Below are 23,507 nucleotides of genomic sequence, written 5' to 3'. Positions count from 1 at the left end.
ATCTGCCTGGGGCCGAAAGCTGTAAAGTTAGTGTGGAGTTTGGGCTCTAAATTCCACGCTTAGGCCCTCAAGGTTGGATATCCTTTGAAGGCAGGACTGCTTATTGGAAGGCTATTTCACCCACTTAATACCATTTGCTCCCTCTCCTTGACTACTGTTATCTCCTTCTGCCTCTAACCTTCCCCTCCCCCACTCCAATCCAGAGATTCAGAATTCTGAACATGGAAGTCTCCTGCTGGAAACCCTTTTGTGGCTCCCTCCTGCACTCAGGATAAAGTTCAGATACCTTGCAGTGGCTTGCAGTACCCTGCTCCTTCATCTGGCTTTACCTTTGGCTTCTGTTCACTGCGTGTACTCTCTGGTCTCCAAGTCTTTGGAAATCTGTTCTCTGCCTGGAACCATCTTTCTCACTTCTTGCCCATCTCTCCAATTCTTACTTAGCCTTGTGGACACCTGCAGCCTGGGAGATTATAAGCCTTCTCTGAGCTCTTGGCACAGCCCTAATCTCTTTGCACAGTGATTATAGATTTGCTTGCCTCCTCTCCCTGATGCCTGAAGGGAGATTAATTTATCTCTGCCTCCCCAGGTCCAGCACAGGTATGGGTACAGAGCACAGGGCAGGAAAAGTTTTCTGACCTCAGGGGTGAACCAGTCCAAGATAAACGTGTCAACGGCTCTGTACGTTCCCTGTCCTCCTGACCCTAGGCCTAGTTGGGCTTTCCCTAGGGCTCCCTGGTACCTCAGGTTGTCAGTCCACATATTGAGACATCTCTGGAGGGTGCTCCACCTTGCCCTCTTCCAGCGGCTTTTGTGGACAGCGTGGGATGTGCCTGGGCTCTTGCACCTGCACCCAAGTTTCTGAGACATAGCAACTTGGTTCCTCTGGCAACACACTTCTAGGGATGCTGTGCCCTTCGCAGCCTAGAGCTAGGGGAGTTGGTCACCGCCACCTCTTCCAGCTCTCCGTCCACCCTGTGCCTTGGAGGAGCCCTAAGTAAACAAGCCAGGCTCAGCGTCCCTGGGCCCAGCCTCCACCCCAGGGCCCAGGAGGAGGCACCTTGGGTAGTCTCCAGGCAAGACGGGCCCGCTGGGGAGGGGCAGAGAGTGAAACTGTTCTGACGCAGTGTCATTTCCTCCCCCCTAACAACCACTCAGTTTGTGTAACACAATCCCTCCCGCTTTAACCGATGTGCGCCGGGATGCAGAGGTCACAGAGCCCGTTGAATGGTGCGAGTTCACGACGGGGTTTTCCCGTTCAGTCGGCCTGACTTATAGCACGGACAGACCCTGCCCCGGAGGCTTTGCCGAGGCCTCGAATGCGCCGGCTGTCCTCGAAGGAGCAGCTGCCAGGCCGGCTGACGGCGAGCAGACAAAGGCTCAGCCAGCAAAGCGCGGGCCCCGCCCCGCAAGGGTGGGTCTGCAGCGACTGGTAGCTCAGACTTGGGCCTCGTTGCGCAACCCAGGTTTCCTCCGGCTCCGCCCTACCTTAGCTGGAAGCCCGACCCAGTCCCAGCCTTCTCGAGACTCCGCCATTAAGGCTGGGGTAAAGGGATGAGGGAGTGAGTGATGTCCACGTAACCCTCCGGGGCGCTTTTACCTTCCCCAAACCCAGCCAGGCAGGAATAACGCTGCTGCCGCGTGTCACCGCACCCTTAACCCCAAGGCTCTTGGCGCCCCTTCCCCAACGTCGGGCCTGCCTAATAAGGCAAGGGATCTCTGGCCGGTGGTGGGCCCCTCAATATAATTAGAGGGCTATCGACCTCACACCCTGGTACCGGGTCCTGGCTTAGAAGGAGTTGATGCAAACTACGACTCCCAAGAGGTAGTAGGGCTATCTGGCTCTCCATATTCACGTGACTTCCTTCTCCTGGAGAGGGAGTCACGCGGTAGGCCGGTGAGGGGGCGGGGCCATCGGGCTCGTCCGCGGTGCCAGTGGCCTATGGGCGGCCGGGTCAGATGGGCGCGCGGTAGGGGGCGGGACCGGCCTCGCGGCACGGCGCGGGAGCGCGCCGGTAGCGGCCGCTGTAGGGGGGCGGGGAATATCGTCTAAGGCGACCGTGGCAGCTTGGGCATCGACGACTGGCAGTGGTGGCGGCTCCTGGTGCGGTTCGGCGCGCGGCCAGTTTTAGAGTTCGGAACGGAACGCTCGACGTCGCGGTCCCCGCCCGGAAAGTTTGCTGCGGAGCTGCAACCTCCTGGCCGGCGCGGCCCGGCATGAAGCGGCGCTGAGGAGCCGCCGCCGCCGCCGCCGCCGCCGCCGCCGCCTGAGGAGGAGCCGCAGCACCCTGGGCCACGCCGATGACTACTGCAAACTGTGGCGCCCACGACGAGCTCGACTTTAAACTCGTCTTTGGCGAGGACGGGGCGCCGCCACCGCCGCCCCCGGTCTCGCGGCCTGCAGGTGGGTGCCGGGCGGGGCGGGAACGAGGAGCGTCAGCTCTTCTCGCTCGCAAGAGCTCGCCCCCTCCCTGCCTGGTCCCTTGGTTGTCCCGGGTCTGGTAACATCGTGTGTGTGTGTGTGTGGGGGGGTGAGTGTCTGGTAACATCGTGTGTGTGTGTGTGTGTGTGTGTGTGTGTGTGGTGATGTCTGGTAACATCGTGTGTGTGTGTGGGTGAGTGGTAACGTGTGTATGTGTGTGTGTGTGGGGGGGTGAGTGAAGAGCGGATTTAAACCGCTGAGGAGGCGTGTGGGTCGCAGCGACGTGGAAGTGGCCGCGGGCTAGGCTGGAAGCAAACTAGTGGGGAACTGGACTCCGGGACGCCTGTGGCCAGTGGACGCCGGGGTTTGGAGGCCGAGGGTCGGGGTCGCTGCCCAGGTGGCCTCTGGTTTGCTGCTTTGCCAGCGTGGTGCGGAGGAAATGTCCCTGTGAAGTGTAAGCAGGTTTGGTTTTTCATCTATTCTAGGTTTTAAAAGCAATCTTCATTTGAAAGATGCGCATTCTGAAAGTGCAGGAGCTCTCTAAAATTCGTGCACATGTCTGTTTAAACCTACTCTGCTAGGAGAGTTACGCTGTAGTGTTAACTTCCACTTGTGCATGTTAATGGCCCACATTTAATTCGAAGTGTAACTATAACGGGACTTTTCCGAAAACTGGGTTTCTTTTTTTTTGAGCTAAGTCTTTCGGAAGATATTTAAAAGTGGGGTGCCGTGTTTGTAATTTTCCTAGAAAGTTCTGGAAGTCAGTTTTTAAGAAAAAGCTCACCTCGGAAGATGTTTTAAAGGAGATCATGAGTTGGGTTTTAAAGGAGAGCGTGAAAAGCTGGGCACCATAATGTTTGGAGGTCAGACCAATCAGGAAATAGGAACAGGATGGTTGGGGACTCTCCTGTGACCTGGTTTGGAATACTGTGGTTCATTAAGTTCAGTTTCCTTATTACTTATGCAGGTGAACTTCAAAAGGGAGATGGATAAGACTAATCCCCTTTTATTTTTTCCGGTGTTAGGTGAATTACTTTATGTTCATATTGATGTTCAATAGACTGTTCTGTAGGGTTGCACTGAAAAACATATCTGAACGTATGGCATAAGGATTCTCTGGGAAATATTTGTATTGTATTATCAGCCCTATTAGTCTTTATATGTTAGATGTCTTTCTCAACATAGTAAATAATTTACAGTAGTTATTTGTTGGCTGCGTTTTTTTCAATTCCACTGACATCATTTGAGCACCTATTATGCTCAAGGTAGTGTTGGGTAGTGTTATGATGGATGCAGAAAGAACTGAGGCACCTCAAGGAGCTTGGGAAATGGAATGGGGGGCACATAACCCAAATAACTGTGCTACTAGGCTGACTGAATGGTGGTGCAGCTTATAATAGAGGTAGAAACGGGGGGAAAGTGGCATTGGTAGAGAAGATTGCATTGAATTGTACTTAAATTATGGGGATTTAACAAAATAAAATCTTGTTTGAATGAGTATTTTCATTATAAAGAAGATAAACAGTTGATGATGTCAGCAAACCTTTATTGGGCACAAACTTGATTAGAGCACATTAAATACCAAATATATGATCAATAAAGATGTTAACCAAACATATGAGTAATAAAGAATTATCATCAAGTAGGAGTTGTATGTACGTCCAAAACATTAAATAACATTTAAATGCTATGAATACAGCTATTTAAGGAATGATTTTTGCCATAAAACCCCTAAAAAAACATTTTGATATTAAATGGGTCTAGAGGAGTTAAGGTTTGAAACTTGATTTACAACTGATTTTCCCAAAGTTAAACTTGAGCAGTTTTATTTGTGACAAAAAGTCCACTTTAAAGCAGTCTGGTTTTTTTTTTAACATCTTTATTGGAGTATAATTGCTTTACAGTGGTGTGTTAGTTTCTGCTGTATAACAAAGTGAATCAGCTATACATATACATACATCTTCATATCTCCTCTAGTAGCTGTTTTTTGTAAATTAAAAAAAATTAGGTTGAAATACACATGACATAAACCATTTTTAATTGAATGATTCAGTGGCATTTAGTGCATTCCCAGTGTTGTGCAGTCACCACATCTAATTTCAACACATTTTCATCACCCCAAAAGGAAACCCCAAACCCACTAAGCAGTTGCTCCTCATTCTCCCTTTTCCCCTTCAGGTCCCTGGCAGCCGAATCTCTAATCTGGGATCTGTCTCTATGGATTTACCTATTCTGGATATTTCATGTAAATGGAATCATACATATGTGACCTTTTGTGTCTGGCTTCTTTCACTTAGCATAGTGTTTTTGTGGTTCATCCATGCTGTAGAACATCGCAGTACGTCATTCTTTTTTTTTTTTTTTTTTCGGTACGCGGGCATCTCACCGTTGTGGCCTCTTCCGTTGTGGAGCACAGGCTGCGGACGCGCAGACTCAGCAGCCATGGCTCACGGGCCCAGCCGTTCCGCGGCATGTGGGATCTTCCCGGACCGGGGCACGAACCTGTGTCCCCTGCATCGGCAGGCGGACTCTCAACCACTGCGCCACCAGGGAAGCCCCGTCATTCTTTTTTAATGACGGAATCACGTTTTATTGTATATATACTCCAATTTGTTTATTCATCCATAGATGGACAGGACATGAGCTGTTTCTACCTTTAGGCTATTGTAAATAGTGCTGCTATGAATACCTAGCAGCTAATTTTTAAATTCTATTGAAAAGGATGTGCTATTCAAAACTAAGGTTTCAAAGTTATTTGTCCACAAGATTAATTTCATTTTTTAAATAAATCCATTTCTTTTTTAAAAAATTTATTGTTTTATTTTTGGCAGGCTTCTCATTGCGATAGCTTCTGTTGTGGAGCACGGGCTGTAGGTGCATGGGCTTCGGTAGTTGTGGCCACTCGGGCTCAGTAGTTGTGGCTCATGGGCTCTAGAGCGCAGGCTCAGTAGTTGTGGCGCACTGGCTTAGTTGCTCCGCCGCTTGTGGGATCTTCTGGGACCAGGGATCAAACCTGTGTCCCCTGCATTGGCAGGCGGATTCTCAGCCACTGTGCCACCAGGGAAGTCCCTGATTTCATTTTACTATGCATAATTATGAGTGTGTAGTTTGAAGGAACTCAGTGGATTAACTGACCTACATTTAGGATGGTAAGATGAAGTAAAGCGGGCCATGAGAGTAAAATTGCTTACTAGGATTCAGATCAGTATTGGGTCATATCAGTGAGTTTACTTGTTTCTGAATTCTCTTCCTCACTGAAGCAGAACATTCCATGAGGGCATTGATAATGTCTGTATCTTGTTCATAGATGCCTAGCACAGTGCGTTTAACATAGTAGGCAACCAGTATTTGTTCAGTTAATGAAAAAGTACCACTTAAGTTTTGAGTCAGTCCTTAACGGTTTTTTTGTTGTTTTTTGGTGGTAGGGGAAGTTTATGAGACTTGTTTCAGTTCTTTGACTTTTATTGGTCAATTCCGTAAGACAGCAGATCTTGGTAATTTTGGGCTGCAGGTTTTCCTTCTCTCTCAAGGCTTAAGAGTACTTGTATCACATCTAAATTTCCATACAGAAGGTTTTTGAAAAATATTTGGAGGTGGGGGTGATAGTGGGTGGACACTGAGAACAAGCCAAGGGGCTGAATTTAGTGAATATCCTAAGCAAGCTTGTTAAAGTACAAATTAGATGATTTGACACTTGATAAGTTCAATATGTTGTGACTTTTTTTTTTTTTTTTTTTTGTGGTACGCGGGTCTCTCGCTGTTGTGGCCTCTCCCGTTGCGGAGCACAGGCTCCGGACACGCAGGCTCAGCGGCCATGGCTCACGGGCCCAGCCACTCCACGGCCACTAGGGAGGAAGCCCTGTTGTGACTTTTTTTTAACATCTTTATTGCAGTATAATTGCTTTACAGTGGTGTGTTAGTTTCTGCTGTATAACAAAGTGAATGAGCTATACATAAACATACATCGCCAGTAACTGACTTTTTAAGTTTATTGCTTACCAAGGTGTTTTGAGATTTTTCCATTAAAGAAAGTTTAAGATCCTAGTCTTTAGCTTTTTTCTTAAAAAAAGGACAGTGTTAACTTTGATTTTTTTCCAGTTAATAATGAATCAAAATACTATATTTACATTTCTTTTACTTAATACCTAGTTTCAAAATGAAGAGCTACCTCAATAGGAAATAGAGAATATAAAATTGGTAAGTGTTAATGTATTTCATTAATATTATTTGCCATTATATTTTGCCATTATAAAGGGCAGTTTCTGGTGCTCTATTTTAGTGTATTGATTGTATATCTCTAATTTAGTTTGATGTTGTAATAATCTTTATGTTTCAAATTCAAAGTTTCATTCTCAGAGTTTGTTCATTACTAAACATTGACTTTTTTGTCCTGAATGAGAGTCACTGGGAGGAGGGTGTGCTATGTCTTATCTCCTGCTGCTTTTTGAAAGGGGAGAAATATCTTAGATACAATATGTATTTTTGTAAGAAAGTTACTTTATGATAAGTGTAGTTTTATCAGATACCAGTTTAGTATACACCTTTTTCACATAAAGTTGAGGAAAAAAATTTAAAATAAAAACTTAAAAAATGAAGTTGAGGAACTTTTTCTAGATCATTGTCCTAATCTTTAATCTGTAGTGTTCTACTTTGTTTAGTGCTTGGACATCTGATTCTGTTCTTCATAATTTACTGTCTTTTAGATAATTTCATTTTCTCATTTTTTGGTTTTTATTGATAATTTATACTCAGTGGTTTTGTTTTATCTTGTTTTAAATGAGCTAATATATTTAAAGCTCTTAGCACAGTCCTTGGCCCAGTGGTACTCATTAAGTGATGGTGGTTAACATTTTTTTAAAAGCACACAAAAACTGACGATAGATTATTTTTTATTTCCTCCTATTTCCTAGACCTTTTTCCTATACTAAACTAAAACATTTAGAGAGTAGGGGCAGATGAGAGATCCTGTCTTTTAAACCTTTCTTACATGAGTTGGAATATTTGTCTTAGATATTTTTATTTTTTCCTCTTAATTCTATTTTCAATGTTACCTTCTTTCTCATATCTTACTAAACATAAGTACTGAAGGTCACTTGCTTTTAATTACGTTTTTCTACTTTCTTGAATTAAGTTGTTACTAAGTATGGTGTGAAGGATGGTTAATTTGCTAACCATACTAAGTATAATTGGCTATTTAAATCAGTATGAAAAAAGAGAAGTTGCTTGTATGGTTTCCTGTAGAAATTAATGGTGTGTTTGCACGGCGCATTAGATACTTAAAGGAAGATTTGATTACTGCTGAACCTTACTTTCACACCATAGGTCAGCTTTTTTTTAAGACTCGAATGCAGTGAGAATATATAAGTGATTGAGTCAGTGATAAACATTTCACCATTTCACTTGGAAGAATAATATAATATTCTGTTTCCTTGACACTTTTCCTGATAGGGGTAGAGGATGCTCCTAAGGGTATTAGCAGAATTTTGTGATGGAGATTAGTGAATAAATGTGTTTTAGTGAGTATGGGGAAAAATTGAGGAAAAAATTTCAATGTCATATTGTTTTGTTAAAACTTTATCATTGTAAGAACATTGCTATACCTGTGCTTTCTTAGATTTTCCCATTTGCCAATACAGAAGGGATATTTTGGCATATATTCTAAACTATTAGCAGAGGTAATACTGTAGTTTTATTAGATGATATGAAAATTAAAAGTTGGCATTATGTACGTTGCTAAGAAATTGTGGGGGTCTAGTAAGGCCTGAATCTTAAGTATTTAAGGGCATTTGAGATATTAACTTAAGGTATATTGTAGAATCAACTTCTTATTATGACTTGCCTTTCTGTGGCAACCAGTAAACCTCACCTAAAATTACTGTATTTTTATTGAAGTATATCCCAAACTCTGCTTTTGTGTCTTGCTCTGTATTTATTTTTTCAATGAAGTGTGATCATGAGGACATTTTTGGTTAGAAATTGTGGAGTTTGTTGTTCTTCAGAAAAAGTAATAAATAAAATACTAATATATAAAATGGAATATTTTAAGAGAAGATAATGAGTTGTGTTATTGATTGTGAAGTTTAACGCCCTTTACTTTCCTTCTTAGTATTGAGTAGTTGGTGATTCAATATGGTGATGTTTTATTTTAAGTAAGAGGTGGGGTTGAGAAAGCCAGAATATATTGAAGTCAATTGCATTACTCCTGAGAGTTAGGAAACCTGAGTAGGTTGAGCCTCATTTGATAGTAAGCAGTAGTTTGACTGCTCACAGCAGTAACATAAATAAGGGAGGTGTTGTCTAAAGCTGTCCTGGTGGGTCAGGGGAGTAGACACAGCAGACTTGGCAGTAAGCCTGGCTTCTAAAACAAAATCCAAGTCATCAAATTTGCCCAGGCATGCCATATGAGGTTCAAGTAACAGTGGAATTTAAGAGGAGTGAGTTTGTTCGGGGAGGCTTAGGAGAGTCACAAGCAGTAGCAAGCTTTTTTAACAGCCATAATTTTAGCTCAAACATAGCATGAGTCTGCATATATTTCAGCATTTCTGGTAATGTTTATATAATTATATTGCATGACTCTCACCTGTTTGCCTGAATTCGGTAAACTTGAGAAGAGAGGAAAAATTAGACCTGTAATATTTAAGCAGGATGTTGTATGAATTGTCTGTGAATTGATAGCTGACATTTAATCGTTGGGACATTTCTAGTTAACATATTGGTATTCCTGTGTGTAAGGGAAATACATCTTTATGAAAGCCTGAAAGTCTCAGGTACACTGGAGAAGTAACTTGAAGGCTTCATTTTCCTACAAAATGTACAGTTTCCATATGTCTTATGTTTCAGAAGCAGGTGAGATTTTGAATATTTTAAAATACGTTTTCAGTGTCTTAAAATTTTTATATTTCTTAATTTTATATTAAATTTTCATCAGCTTTGCTGTTTAATTAGAAAATAGGTAGGATTATGTGAGCTTTGAAATTATAACTTTTTTCAATAATGTTGATTCATATCACATGTAAAAATATTTCGAAAAACATTTTTTTCCATCATTGGCCAGAACACTTTAATGGACAGTTTGTGAGTTTCATTTATTTATTTATTTTAAATTTATTTATTTATTTATTTATTTTTGGCTCTGTTGGGTCTTCGTTGCTGCGTGCGGGCTTTTCTCTAGTTGCAGAGAGCGGGGGCTACTCTTCGTTGTGGTGCGCGGGCTTCTCACTGCGGTGGCTTCTCTTGTTGTGGAGCACAGGCTCTAGGCGTGCGGGCTTCAGTAGTTGTGGCACGTGGGCTCAGTAGTTGTGGCTCGCAGGCTCTAGAGTGCAGGCTCAGTAGTTGTGGTGCACAGGCTCAGTCGCTCCGTGGCATGTGGGATCCTCCCGGACCAGGGCTCGAACCTGCGTCCCCTGCATTGGCAGGCAGATTCTTAACCACTGCACCACTAGGGAAGTCCTGTGAGTTATATTTAAATGTAAGTATTTTTCAGTATTACTTTAAAATAAAAAAGACTTAAATAAAAATGGCATTCAGAAATTGTTGAAGCTAGATGATAGGTGTATGGGAATGCATTATAGTATTCTCTGTACTTTTGTGTATGTTTTTAAATTTCCATAATAAAAAGTTTAAAAATGACATTAAAAAAACTACTCAAGCTCTTTAATGTTCTAGATTAGGATAGAAAAAATAAGCACTTAAAAAAAACAGCATTGTGAAGTTAATGGAATTTGCTGTTGCATGTGATTTTTTAGAAAACTGGTTTAACAAATAAAAATAAAAACTAGTTGTGGTATGTCTGATTTACGAAACTCGTTTCTCCCTTTGGGTAGAATTAGTAGTGAGATGTTAGTAGTGTACATAAATAGGAAGTAAACTGATCTTGTGATGTGCTTTTGAGTAGGTATTTTTTAGTTTTTAAAATATTTTCTAAGTAACTATATGGGATCAGATAAATTCACTTATTGTTTAATGATTTAAGGGCTTAAAATTTTAAAAAATTGTAATGTTTGAAAAAAGTTTTTAATGTTTGATCATGTTGCTTGTATCTATCAGTCTAATGTTTATTTATTTTATTTTTTAAAATTAATTAATTTATTTATTTTTGGCTGTGTTGGGTCTTTGTTGCTGCACGTGGACTTTCTCTAGTTGCGGGGAGCTGGGGCTACTCTTCGTTGCGGTGCGCGGGCTTCTCATTGCGGTGACTTCTCTTGTTGTGGAGCATGGGCTCTAGGGCACGCAGGCTTCACTAGTTGTGGCACACGGGCTTAGTTGCTCCGCGGCATGTGGGATCCTCCCGGACCAGGGCTCGAACTCGTGTCCCCCACGTTGGCAGGAGGATTCTTAACCACTGCGCCACCAGGGAAGTCCCCTAATGTTTATTAAGTATTGTCAGTCTCTTAAATTTTAAATTTATGATGAAATGAAACTAGAGAACTCAATCTTAATTTTAAGATTAGATTTTTAATCTTACTGTATAATTAGTAGAGATTAATTCACAAAAATATCACATATATAAATCCTTTTGATTTGTAAACATTTCAGAGCAAAGAAGATCTGAAATTTATATCTTACATTTTGTGAATCATATTGAATACTAAAGGAATACAAGTTTTAACCTTGTCCTTTATATAAGGAAAGTCTTTGGGGAAAATATAGAAAGTTCTATCTAAATGTTACTTTTTAATTTTTTTATTGCTGTATAAGCATTTTAAGGAAACTTGATATTTCCTCTGCCATCAACACTTCCTTAGAGTTTTTACTTCCTTTTAGTAAAGGTTGTTCAATAAAGAATGGCATTCAGAAATTATTGAAGGTAGATGATAAATGTATGGGGACTCATTATACTATACTCTCTACTTTGTTTTCTTTTTAAAATATTTATTCATTTATTTATTTGTTTGCACCAGGTCTTAGTTGTGGCAGGTGGGCTTCTTAGTTGCGGCTCGAAGGCTCCTTAGTTGTAGCATGCAAACTCTTAGTTGAGGCATGCATGTGGGATCTAGTTCCCTGACCAGGGATCAAACCCAGTCCCTCTGCATTGGGAACGTGGAGGCTTATCCCCTGCGCCACCAGGGAAGTTCCTCTTTATGTTTGAAAATTTCTGTAATGCAGAGTTTTGAAATCTTTAGACCATGATGCAGAGTAAGAAATACATTTTATGTTTTGAGCCAGCACACACATACATGTTTATACACAGAAAACTGAGATAGAAGTTTCAGTAAAGTAGCATTTACCTTTACTCGGGCATTACCCTCACATTTTCTTTTTCATTATTTTAAAACATTGTTGGTCATGTCTTACTAATAGATCACTACCTTCAGTTTGAAAACCAGAGCTCTAGGAGATGGTTTCATAGTTCTGATTATATTAAAACTATTAGGTCATTGACAAGTTCTTGTTAGTCAAGCCATATTTCCCTGTCTGTAGTTCTTTAATACATTTTTTTAAAATTAGTTTTTATTGTGGTTGTCGAGGCAGGGAGGGAGAGGGATGGACTGGGAATTTGGGCTTGATAGACGCAAACTATTACATTTAGACTGGATAAGCAACAAGGTCCTACTGTATAGCACAGGGAACTATATCCAATCTCCTGGGATAAACCATAATGGAAAAGAATGTTATAAAAAGAATGTATATACGTATGTAAAACTGAGTCACTTTGCTGTAAGATTGGCACAACATTGTAAATCAACTATACTTCAGTTAAAAAATTATTTTTTATTGAATTAGCTTATTGCTGTCTTTTAATTAATTAATTAATTAATGCCTGCATTGGGTCTTCGTTGCTGCATGTGGGCTTTCTCTAGTTGCAGTGAGTGGGGGCTGCTCTTCATTGCAGTGGCTTCTCTTGTTGCGGAGCACGGGCTTTAGGCGCGCGGGCTTCAATAGTTGTGGCTCGGAGGCTGTAGAGCGCAGGCTCAGTAGTTGTGGTGCACGGGCTTAGTTGCTCCGTGGCATGTGGGATCTTGACCAGGGCTCCAACCCTTGTCCCCTGCATTGGCAGGCGGATTCTTAACCACTGCACCACCAGGGAAGCCCCTATTGCTGTCTTTTTATTGGATTAGTTGGTTGATAAATTATGCCACTTCCTGAAAATGAGTCATATCTTCCCCTTTCTCTGCTCTATGGCGAAAATCAAGTCTTGGTCACCTCCTGTTTGGATTTGTGTAGTTTTTTCTTCATACTTTATAACCCCCCAAATAAGTTTTGTAAGTCACAGCTAAGATCATCTTTGATTCCTGCTCCCTTGTGTCTGTAACCTGCCTCCTCTTCACTCGTTTTCCTCATTGTGCTTTACCTTTTTTTTTTTTTTTTTTTTTTGGGCTGCGTTGGGTCTTCATTGCTGCACGCAGGCTTTCTCTAGTTGCAGGGAGCGGGGGCGGCTACTCTTTGTTGCAGTGCACAGGCTTCTCATTGCGGTGGCTTCTCTTGTTGCAGAGCATGGGCTCTAGGCATGTGGGCTTCAGTAGTTGCAGCACGCAGGCTCAGTAGTTGTGGGTCGCGAGCTTAGTTCCTTCACGGCATGTGGGGTCTTCCCGGACCAGGGATTGAACCCATGTCCCCTGCATTGGCAGGAAAATTCTTATCCACTGCACCAACAGGGAAGTCCCCTGTGCTTTACCTTTTTTATATCCCTTACTCTGTACATTAGTATCAAGTTCATCATCTTTAGTTTTATTTATCTCTTTTCAGTCCTAACATGAAATCTTTCCTTCTACCCATTTGTTTGAACTGCCTCTGCCGTCCACATATTATTTCATAGTCTTTTTCTTTTGTGAGGCAATTTAGAAACATTATTTTGAGGTAGTACTGAACTAGATCTGGGTTCTAAATTCATATCTGTTGCTAGTTGAGTGACACTGCTTAAAAAGCACAGAATAGGGCTTCCCTGGTGGCGCAGTGGTTGAGAGTTCGCCTGCCGATGCGGGAGACACGGGTTCGTGCCCCGGTCTGGGAAGATCCCACATGCTGCGGAGTGGCTGGGTCCGTGAGCCATGGCCGCTGAGCCTGTGCATCCGGAGCCTGTGCTCCACAATGGGAGAGGCCACAACAGTGAGAGGCCCGCGTACCGCAAAAAAAAAAAAAAAAAGCGCAGAATAATTTCAGGCTAATTTAATTCTTTCATTTTATAAGAGAGGAAATTGAGGTTCAGGATGGTTTGCCCAGGGTCATTTAACTAGTTAGTTACAAAACAGAGACCCAGGATCTCTGGCTTCTAGTCTTTGTTCTTCTCTAGTAAATTGCTTAATTTCTGCTTGAAAATCCTAGAGTTGTTTTTGCACAGCCTATAATTTTTTTTTTTTTTGCGGTACACGGACCTCTCACTGTTGTGGCCTCTCCTGTTGCGGAGCGCAGGCTCCGGACGCACAGACTCAGCGGCCATGGCTCACAGGCCCAGCCGCTCCACGGCATGTGGGATCTTTCCGGACCGGGGCACGAACTTGTGTCCCCTGCATCGGCAGGCGGACTCTCAATCACTGTGCCACCAGGGAAGCCCCACAGTGTATAATTTTGATCATGTTTGTAACTGTTCCTTTTTTGTGTGTTGTTAGGTAAATATTTAATCCAATATTATTGACTACCTATTTAAGTGCAAGTTATTCTTATATACATTATTTCTAAGTCTCGTGATAACCTGAAGAGGAAGGTACTGTTTCCATTTTACCTGAGGAAGCAGAAATGACGGTAGATTTGACCATCTAGAAAGTAGAAGGGTTGGGATTTGAACCCAGGTTTTCTGACTTGGGCTCTTGCTACTATTCCTCTTGCCTCTCTCCTCCCAGGAAGAGTTTAAGTACAGAAATAGTTTTTCGTTTGGTAAAACCAAGATTCATGGTGAAGCACATGGACTCAAACATGTCTGAGCCAGGGTTTACAAATTACACATGTGTTCCTGTGACTAGATTTTCTGCTCTTGGCTCAGAATGGCCGCTTGAGGGATGCTTCTTACTCCCACCTGCTCTAGACATTTTTAAATGGTAGCAGTGGGACTTGCCTGGTGGCACAGTGGTTAAGAATCCGCCTGCCAGTGCAGGGGACACGGTTCTGTCCCTGGTCGGGAAGATCCCACGTGCCGTGGAGCAGCTAAGCCTGTGCACCACAACTACTGAGCCTGCACTCTAGAGCCTGCGAGCCACAACTACTGAGCCCACGTGCTGCAACTACTAAAGCCTGTGCGCTTAGAGCCCGTGCTCTGCAACAGGAGAAGCCACTGCAGTGAGAAGCCTGCGCACCGCAATGAAGGGTAGCCCCCGCTCACCACAACTAGAGAAAGCCCGCACGCAGCAACAAAGACCCAATGCAGCCAAAGATAAACAAATTAATTAATTAATTAAAAGAAAAACTTACTGTGTCAGTATTATTATGTATGAATATGATTCAGTTTATTGGAGTGGATGTATATTAAATACAGCAGTGATACAGGTACAGAGAAAGCTCTCTGAGAGCGTAAATGACAGAGTTTAACTTTGAAAGGTCACAGAAGAGGTTACAATTGACCTGAATCCAGTAGAGTGATTTGCCTTAGGTAGATAGGGTAGGAAATACATTTCAGGCCCATTAATGACCACTCCCAAAAACACAAGTTAGCATGGTCCTTTCATTTTGGAAGGTTGAAGATCAGGCTATAATATCCAGATGTGGCTGGAGAAGGAGAGCCTGTTATGCTGTATTAAGGAGTTTGGATTTTAGATTGAAGACGGGGAGCTGTCAGAGGATTCCAAGCTGGGCAGGAATGTCAGATTTGTGCTCTGCTACACTGTGGATAATGGATTGAGTAAGGTAGGAATGGAGGCAAGAGCAGTGTTGTTTCTGAGAAATGATAATGGGCAGAGGAGTGGAGATGGCAAGTTGGGAATGACGCTGAGATAGATTTAGGGGAAAGAAATCAAAAGGACTGGTATCAATTGACTAAGGAGAGGAAGGAGACTAGGATTATTTCTGTTTTTTTAATTTTGGTCAACTGTGATAGGAGAAACAGATTTGGAGGTGGGAAGGGGGAAAGATGATTCATTTTAATAAAATATACCAGGTACTATGAAAAGTCTGGGAGGCTTATATGCTGTTTTACCAAAGAGTGATAAAGTATGGAGAAGAGACTAGACAAAGTAAAAAGGGGGTTTGGACTTCTGGTGGGGTGTAAATTGTGGGTAGGTGACTAGGAAATGTGTGATAAATAAGGGTTGTTTTGTAAGATTTGTTATGCAGATAGGAGTAGTTCTCTTCCTGGTATGGGAGAGAGGAACACCTTTATAAAGGGAAATTTATGCCCAGCTTTTGGGCAGAAAGGGAGAGGGCAGAGAGTTCTTCCTGTTTGCTGTTTTTCAATTGACTTCAACTCAAATAATCCTTATGCCAAAGTTGCATATTTTGGAGTAGCATATTCTGATCCCCTTCAATAATAAACTATTTGTTTAAAGTGTACAGTTTGGCAAGTTTTGACACATGTATATCTATGGACATTTCATCACATTAAAGGTAGTGAACATATCAATCACCCTGAAAGTTTCCACGTGTCCTTTGTCATCATTCCCACCCACACACTTTTCCCCTTTTCCCAGACAACCACTGAAATCACTATAGAAAAAATATAAATGGAATCATGAAGTATATAGTTTCTTTGTCTAATTTCTTTCGACATTGTAATTTTGAGATTCATCCATGTTAATGAGCCTATCAATAGGTCATTCTTTTTTTTAAAAAAAATTATTTATTTGTTTGCGTTGGGTCTTACTTGGGGCACACGGGATCTTCGTTGTGGCATGCAGGATCCTTTTTTTTTGGTTGTGGCATGCAGAATCTTTAGTTGAGACATGTGGGATCTAGTTCCCTGACCAGGGATCGAACCCTGGGCCCCCTGCATTGGGAGCGTGGAGTCTTAGCCACTGGATCACCAGGGAGGTCCCAGGTCATTCATTCTTATTGGAGAGTAGTTTCCATTGTATGCATATCCCACACTTTGTTTATCCATTCACCTCTTGATGGACTTGGATTGTTTTGGCTTACAAATAAAGCTGCTGTGAACATCATGTATAAGTCTTTGTGTGGGCACATTTTTCCTTTATCCTTGGACCTATGGTTGGATCATGTGGTAGGTATGTTTAAGTTTTTGAGAGACTGATAAACTGTTTTCCAAAGTGGATATATCATTTCACATTCCTTACTAGCAGTGAAAATGTACACTTCCACATTTTCACCTATGTTTTGGTGTGGTCAGTCTTTTTAATTTTAGTCATTCTAATAGGTGTGTAGTAGTATCTCCTTGTGGTTTTATTTTATACTTCCCTAATGACTAATGCTGTTGAACATCTTTTTATGTACTTTTTTGCCATCTGTATGTCTTTTTTGGTGAAGTGTCTGTTTAAGTCTTTTGCCTATTGAAAAAAGCTTTTCATATTGAAATAATTGTAGATTTACAGAATGTTGCAAAAAATACAGAGAGGGAGTTTCTGGGTATCCTTTACTCCGTTTCTCCCAATGATAAACTCTTGCATAACTATAGTATAATATCAAGACCAGGAAAATGACATTGCTACAATCCACCAAACTTATTCACTTGTCACCATTTTTACATGCACTCTCTGTGTGTATGTGTAGTTCTGGACAATTTAAAAAAGTTTTTTAAATTAATTTTTATTGGAGTATCATTGATTCACAATGTTGTGTTAGTTTCTGCTGTACAGCAAAGTGAATCAGTTATACATATACATATATCCACTCTTTTTAGATTCTTTTCCCATGTAAGTTCTGTGCAATTTTATCACATGTGTAGGTTCGTGTATCCACTGCCACAATCAAGATGCAGAACTATTCATTACCACAAAGTTCCATCTCATTAATCCCTTTATAGCCGCCCTACTTCCCTCCCACCTCCCTACCCCAGTCTCTAATTCCTAGTAACCACTAATCTGTTCTCTATCTCTATAATTTTATTTTAAAAAAATGTTATATAAATTGAGTCATATATTGTACTATTTAACCTTTTGAGATTGGCTTTTCCACTCAGTATAATTCCTTGGTGATCCTTCCAAGTTGTTATGTATATTAAATTTGTTCCTTTTAATTACTGAGTAGTATTCCATGATACAGATGTATTACAAATTTTTTTTTTTAAAATTTTATTTATTTATGGCTGTGTTGGCTCTTCGTTTCTGTGCGAGGCTTTCTCCAGTTGTGGCAAGTGGGGGCCACTCCTCATCGCGGTGCGCGGGCCTCTCACTATCGCGGCCTCTCTTGTTGCGGAGCACAGGCTCCAGACGCGCAGGCTCAGTAATTATGGCTCACGGGGCTAGTTGCTCCATGGTATGTGAGATCTTCCCAGACCAGGGCTCGAACCCGTGTCCCCTGCATTGGCAGGCAGATTCTCAACCACTGCGCCACCAGGGAAGCCCTGTATTACAATTTGTTTAACCTTTTACCCATTGAAGGACATTTGGTTATTTCCTGTTATTGGCTGTTATGAATAAAGTTACTGTGAACATTTGTGTGTAGATTTTTGTGTGGATATAAGTTTTCATTTCTCTTGTATAGATGACTAAAAGTGCAGTTGCCGCCCAACCTGCAATATGTGAGTTAAGTTTTATAAGGAATTGCCACACTTTCACATTCCCACCTGTAGTGCACAGGTTACCCAGTTTCTCCGCATCTTAGGCAGCATTTGGTATTATCAGCATTTCTTATTTTAGCCATTCTGATGTGTGTATAGCGATATCTCATTATGGTTTTAATTGATATTCCCCTAATGACTAACACTATTAAGCATCTTTTTTTTATCATCTGTGTATCATTTTTGGTCAAGCATCTGTTGAAGTCTTTGCATCTTTAAAAATTTTTTTATTGTTGAGTGTTGAGCAATGTTTACTTTTTTTAGACACAAGTCCTTTATCAGATATATGCTTTGCAAAGAGTTTCTCTTAATCTGTGGCTTGTCTTTTCAATAACAGTGTCTTTTGCACAGGTTTTTAGTTTTGATGAAGTTGATTTATCAATTTGTTCTTTTATGGATTGTGCTTTTGGTTACAGCTGAGAAATCTTTGCCTAACCTGTATAACAAAAAAGAAGCAGACTCATAGAGAACAAACTAGTGGTTACCAGTGGGGAGAGGGAAAGGAAGAGGGGCAATAAAGAGGTAGAGGATTAGAGGTACAAACTACTAAATAGAAAAACAGCTGCAAGTATATATTGTACAACATGGGGAGTATAGCTAACATTTTATAATAACTATAAATGAAGTATATAAACTTTCAAAAAATAAAATAAACTGCAAAAAAAAAAAAGAGAGAAATCTGCTTAACCTTAGTTCACAGAGATTTTCACCAAGGTTTTCTTTTGGAGTTTTATAGTTTTGGGTATTGTATTTAGGTCTGTGTTCTATTTTGAGTTAATTTTTTGTGTGTATGGTGTGAAGTATGGACCCAAGTTCATTGTTTTTACATATGGATATCCAGTTCTTCCAGCCCCATTTGTTGAAAAAGCTATCCTTTTCCACTGCATTACCTTTGCACCTTTTTCAAAAATCAGTTGATGGTGTGAGTTTATTTTTTGGCTGTGTTCTATGTTGAGTTGTGTGTCTGTTCTTTACAGATACTGCACTGTCATTTCTGTACCTTTATAGTAACTCTTGAAATCAGATAGTGTCATTTTTCCAACTTTGTTCTTTTCCAGATTGTTTTGGCTATTCTAAACCTTTTGCCTTTCCATATAAATTTTAGAATCTTCCAAACTGTTTTCCAGACTAGCTGCACCATTTTCTATTCCTATCAGCAGTGTACAAGAGTTCCAGTTTCTCCACATCCTTGCTAATACTTGTTATTTTTCTATTGTGGTCTCTCACTGTGGTTTTGATTTGCATTTCTGTAACGACTAACAATGTTGAACATCTTCATGTGCTTACTGGCTATTTTTACATCTTCTTTGCTGAAATGTGTATGCAAGTCCTAAAAATACTTCCATTTTTAAATTGAGTTGTTTGTCTTTTTGTTGTTGAGTTTTAAGAGTTCTTTATATATTCTGGTATTCTGGATACTGTTTGAGATTATATCATATGCTTGTAGCAGTACATTCTTTTCACATGGTGTGCATTCCATCCTAGAATCCCCCATACCCCTCGTTGATTTTTTATTTATTTTATTTTATTTATTTTATTTAATTTATTATTATTATTATTATTTTTGCGGCACGTGGGCCTCTCACCGCTGTGGCCTCTCCCGCCGCGGAGCGCGCAGGCTCAGTGGCCATGGCCCACGGGCCCAGCTGGCCCGCGGCATGTGGGATCTTCCCGGAGCACGAACCCGTGTCCCCTGCATCGGCAGGCGGACTCTCAACCACTGCGCCACCAGGGAAGCCCTATTTATTTTATTTTTAAAGATTTTTTTTGACGTGGAGCATTTTTAAAGTCTTTTTTGAATTTTGTTACAATACTGGTTCTGTTTTATGCTTTGGTTTTTCGGCCGCAAGGCATGTGAGATCTTAGCTCCCCGACCAGGGATTAAACCCTCACCCCCTGCATTGGAAGGCGAAGTCTTAACCACTGGACCGCCAGGGAAGTCCCCCTGGTTGATTTTTTTAAAGTTCATAGGTTAAAGTTTCATTCTTTGTGATGTATAGTTCTTTGGGCTTTGGCAAATGCATAGACTTATTTATTCCTTACCCTAATACCATATAGAACAGTTTCATTATTTTAAAAATTCACCCACTTCCTCTTACCTTTATGTCTGGTTTCTTTCACTTTGCAAAATGCATTTAAGATTCATCTGTGTCATTGTATGAATAAATATCTAGTTCCTTTTTATCACTATAAAGTATTCCACTGTATGGATGTATCACAGTTTGTCCATTTACCTGTTGAAAGATATTTTGGTTCCTCTTGATATTTGGCAATTATGAATAAATCTTCTGTGAAGAGTCACATACAGGTTTTTGTGTGAACATAAGTTTTTAATTCACTTGGTCTTCTCATAGAATCGTTTTGGTTTCATTAATTTTTCTCTATTCTCTGTTTTCTGCTTTCATCTTCATTATTGCCTTTCAAACAGAGAATTTTAAGAAAGAGGAGTGTTTAATACCTGCTTTTTCAAGGCAATTGATGCAGGTGCAGTGTATCTGAAGCCAGATACACTGGAAAGTGAAGAAGTGGAGACAGTGACAGTACACTACTGTTTCTAAAAATTTAGTTTTTAGAGCAAGTTCTCTCAACTTTGGCATTATTGACATTATTTGTTTGTTTGTTTGTTTATATATTTATTTATTTATTTGGTTGTGGCAGGTGGGCTCCTCAGTTGTGGCACGTAGGCTCCTCAGTTTCAGCATGTGAACTCCTAGCTGTGGCATGCGTGTGGGATCTAGTTCCCTGACCAGGGATTGAACCCTGGCCCCCTGCATTGGGAGCACAGAGTCCTAACCACTGCACCACCAGGGAAGTCCTATTATAGACATTTTGAACTAGATAATTCTTTGTTTTGAAGGGAGCTGAGGGAATTCCCTGGCTGTCCAGTGGTTGGGACTTGCCCTTCCACTGCAGGGGACATGGGTTCGATCTCTGGTTGGGGAACTAAGATCCTGCAAGCCGCGCAGTGTGGCCAAAAAAAAGGGGGTAAGATGTTTAGCAGCATTAGCATCCCTGGCCCCTACTCGCCACATGTCAGTTGTATCCCTCTGGCTGTGACAATCGAAAATGCTTCTAGACATTGTCAAATGTTCCCTGTGGGGCAAAATTGTCCCCTATTGAGAAACCAGTGTTTTAGAGGAAGGAGGAGGGCAAGACCCTAAAGAACTCAAATCTCAGGGAAGCTTTTTAAAGGAAGTGAGAGATTGAAGGAAGTAGCCAGTGAGAGAAGGAGAGAAGGGGAAGGTTGAAGTTATGAAAGAGAAGATAGCTGATGGAATTCGGGGCTGGAAATTAGATCATAGGTGGAGAGAATAGCTTTATATCTGAGATGAGTCACTTTTCTTACGAAAAAGGAAGAAATGAAAAGGATAAAGGTAGAATTTGTATAGATACATGTATTTTTGAGGCATAGGAGATATTGGCTCTTTGTCAAGTAGGGTCAGGATCCCTTGCTAAATGGGGTGTCACTATGGAGACGATGACTGAAGAGATTAGACGTTTGGGATATGGAAAATAAGAGAGGGAGCTGAGCAGAAAAAAGCAAAAACGTTACTGAGTGGCCTTCAGGGCTCAGCTCAGTAGGCAGTTTGAAGATTTGTGTTTCTACCAGTCTGGATGGTTGTTATCTTCTTCTCCCTACCCCCACAGCAATATTTGAGTGTTCAGGTGTAATAACAGGAGACAGATGATTGCATTGATTCTGGGCTGAAATTTGCTGTATGGAAGGAAGGTCAAAGAGTGGAAGGAAATGAGCTACCAGGAGGAAGGCAGCTGAAGTGATGGAATTTGAGATACAGACTAGATAAGGAAGGCAGTAAAGCCAGGAGGTGAAAGATTGTTTGAAAGAAAAGGGAGGGGTTCAGAGACTGTGCATCTAGATGAGGTAATGCAGTGGGTATAATGGAATAAGAGAAGACAGTGATGAATAGTTAGGGCTAGTGTTCAGAGATGGAATTTGAGTTTTAAGATTACAGATGTTAAATGGGCTCTGGCAATGTCAAAGTCCAAGTTAGGTTCCTGGGAGTTGGATATTAAAGTAAGGTGAGGGGTGAAGGGCAAGGATGTTGAAGACACCTAGGATCAAGTAGACATGGAGTGTTGAGGAAGCCTGTGTCAGATGCCAGTGACCTAAAGGCCATTAGATACTGGTAATAACAGGTGGAAGGTGATTTAGCTGGGTGGTGTGGGCCTTCCAAAAACTGGTAAGAAATGTTCCAAAAGCTGGGAGAGGTGTGTAGGAATAGTTGAAAGAGTGTTGACTCTATCTTTTGGGCCCAGAATATGAATTTGAGAGTTGGTGGGTGGGCAGCCATACATTACAATGACTACTAGAGAAGCAGTGTCCTTAAGGGAACCAACTTTAAATTTGAGAGATAGGGATGGGAGGGAGTCTTCTGTTAAGAGATCGAGAGCAGAGAGGAGTCGGGTGGAAGGTGTCATCCTTATTTGTAGCCTGAAGCCCAGGGGAAAAGTGAAGAGTAATAAGGGATTAAGAGAAGAAACAAGATGTAAAAGAGAATACTGGGTTTGGGAGAAATGGAGGGATTATATTACATGGCATTTCTTTCTAGACACCGTGGTTCTTGTACACTCATTGAAGACATAAGGATTAGTATTCATATCACTGTAGTAAAGGAATTACTGGTGTGGTTTATTAGAGGACTACTTTTAAAATCCTCATATTACGCTTTTATTATTATTTGATAATAAACTGTCAGTCTTTTTGTTTGTTTTTTGCCTGTGTCACGTGGCTTGTGGGATCTTAGTTCCCTGACCAGGGATTGAACCTGAGCCCTTGGCAGTGAAAGCATGTAGTCCTAACCACTGGACCATCAGAGAATTCCCTGCTGTTAGTTTTTTAAGTAGTGGAACTTTATCATTGAGTTAAAAATTATAGTCAATAGTAATATGCAGATTATTGAGACCAAGATTTGTTTCTGTTCTGTTAAATGTTATATATAAGAAGTCTAACATTTATTTGATATCTGTTCCAGATATGATAATAGGTGTTGATATAGATTATCTAGAATCCTCACAACAACTTTCAGTGTAGATATTATCCTCAATTTACAGATGAGGTAATTGAAACTCAGATTAATTAACTTAATGAAGGTAAGGCAGCTAGTAAGTGGTATATTTGACTCCAAAGACAGTGTTCTCCATTGTATTTTTCTCCTTTGATTTCCCGCCCCCCAGGCTTATTGAGTTAGTCCATGCTATCTCCTAAATATGATACACAACCCAATTTTCATCTAATGTGGTCTTACTGTGTTCTGTATTTGTGTTGGAATCATCATAAGAACATTTCGTTGTTTTCTCTCTTCTTTTAAGGGATTTTTCCCCAGCTTCTCATGGTCATTTGAATTTTGTCTTCTGTAGTACCTGCCATTATGTATAATTAATACAGATGGTATAATATTGGGAAACATGAATATATATTTGATATCTTTATATTGTTTATTCATAAGTAACTTGAAAAGGATAAGTTCT

The 23,507-nt window shown here is 41.0% G+C and overlaps 1 protein-coding gene across 7 annotated transcripts in view; it reads left to right on the top strand.

Annotated features, from left to right (window-relative positions):
- The first annotated feature begins 2,063 nt into the window (after positions 1-2,063).
- The window catches only part of NFATC3 (nuclear factor of activated T cells 3), a 136,310-nt gene continuing 114,866 nt past the window's right edge, over positions 2,064-23,507 (top strand). For 3 of the 7 annotated variants that reach the window (XR_003435456.1, XM_027119501.1, XM_027119502.1), the window contains exon 1: positions 2,064-2,401. Coding sequence is in view for 4 of the 7 variants with exons in the window: in XM_027119501.1 (XP_026975302.1) it covers positions 2,299-2,401 (103 nt within the window). In the remaining 3 variants the exon portion in view is untranslated. The remainder of the gene's footprint in view (positions 2,402-23,507) is intronic. The other 4 variants (XR_003435457.1, XR_003435458.1, XM_027119503.1 and 1 more) reach the window with 2 other exon arrangements.

The sequence above is a fragment of the Aethalodelphis obliquidens genome, unplaced genomic scaffold (assembly GCF_003676395.1).
Source record: "Aethalodelphis obliquidens isolate GAN/ISIS:26980383/991018 unplaced genomic scaffold, ASM367639v1 scaffold20, whole genome shotgun sequence".
Lineage (NCBI taxonomy): Eukaryota > Metazoa > Chordata > Mammalia > Artiodactyla > Delphinidae > Aethalodelphis > Aethalodelphis obliquidens.
The sequence above is the reverse complement of the archived record's forward strand: the minus strand, read 5'-3'. Positions and strand labels throughout refer to the sequence as shown.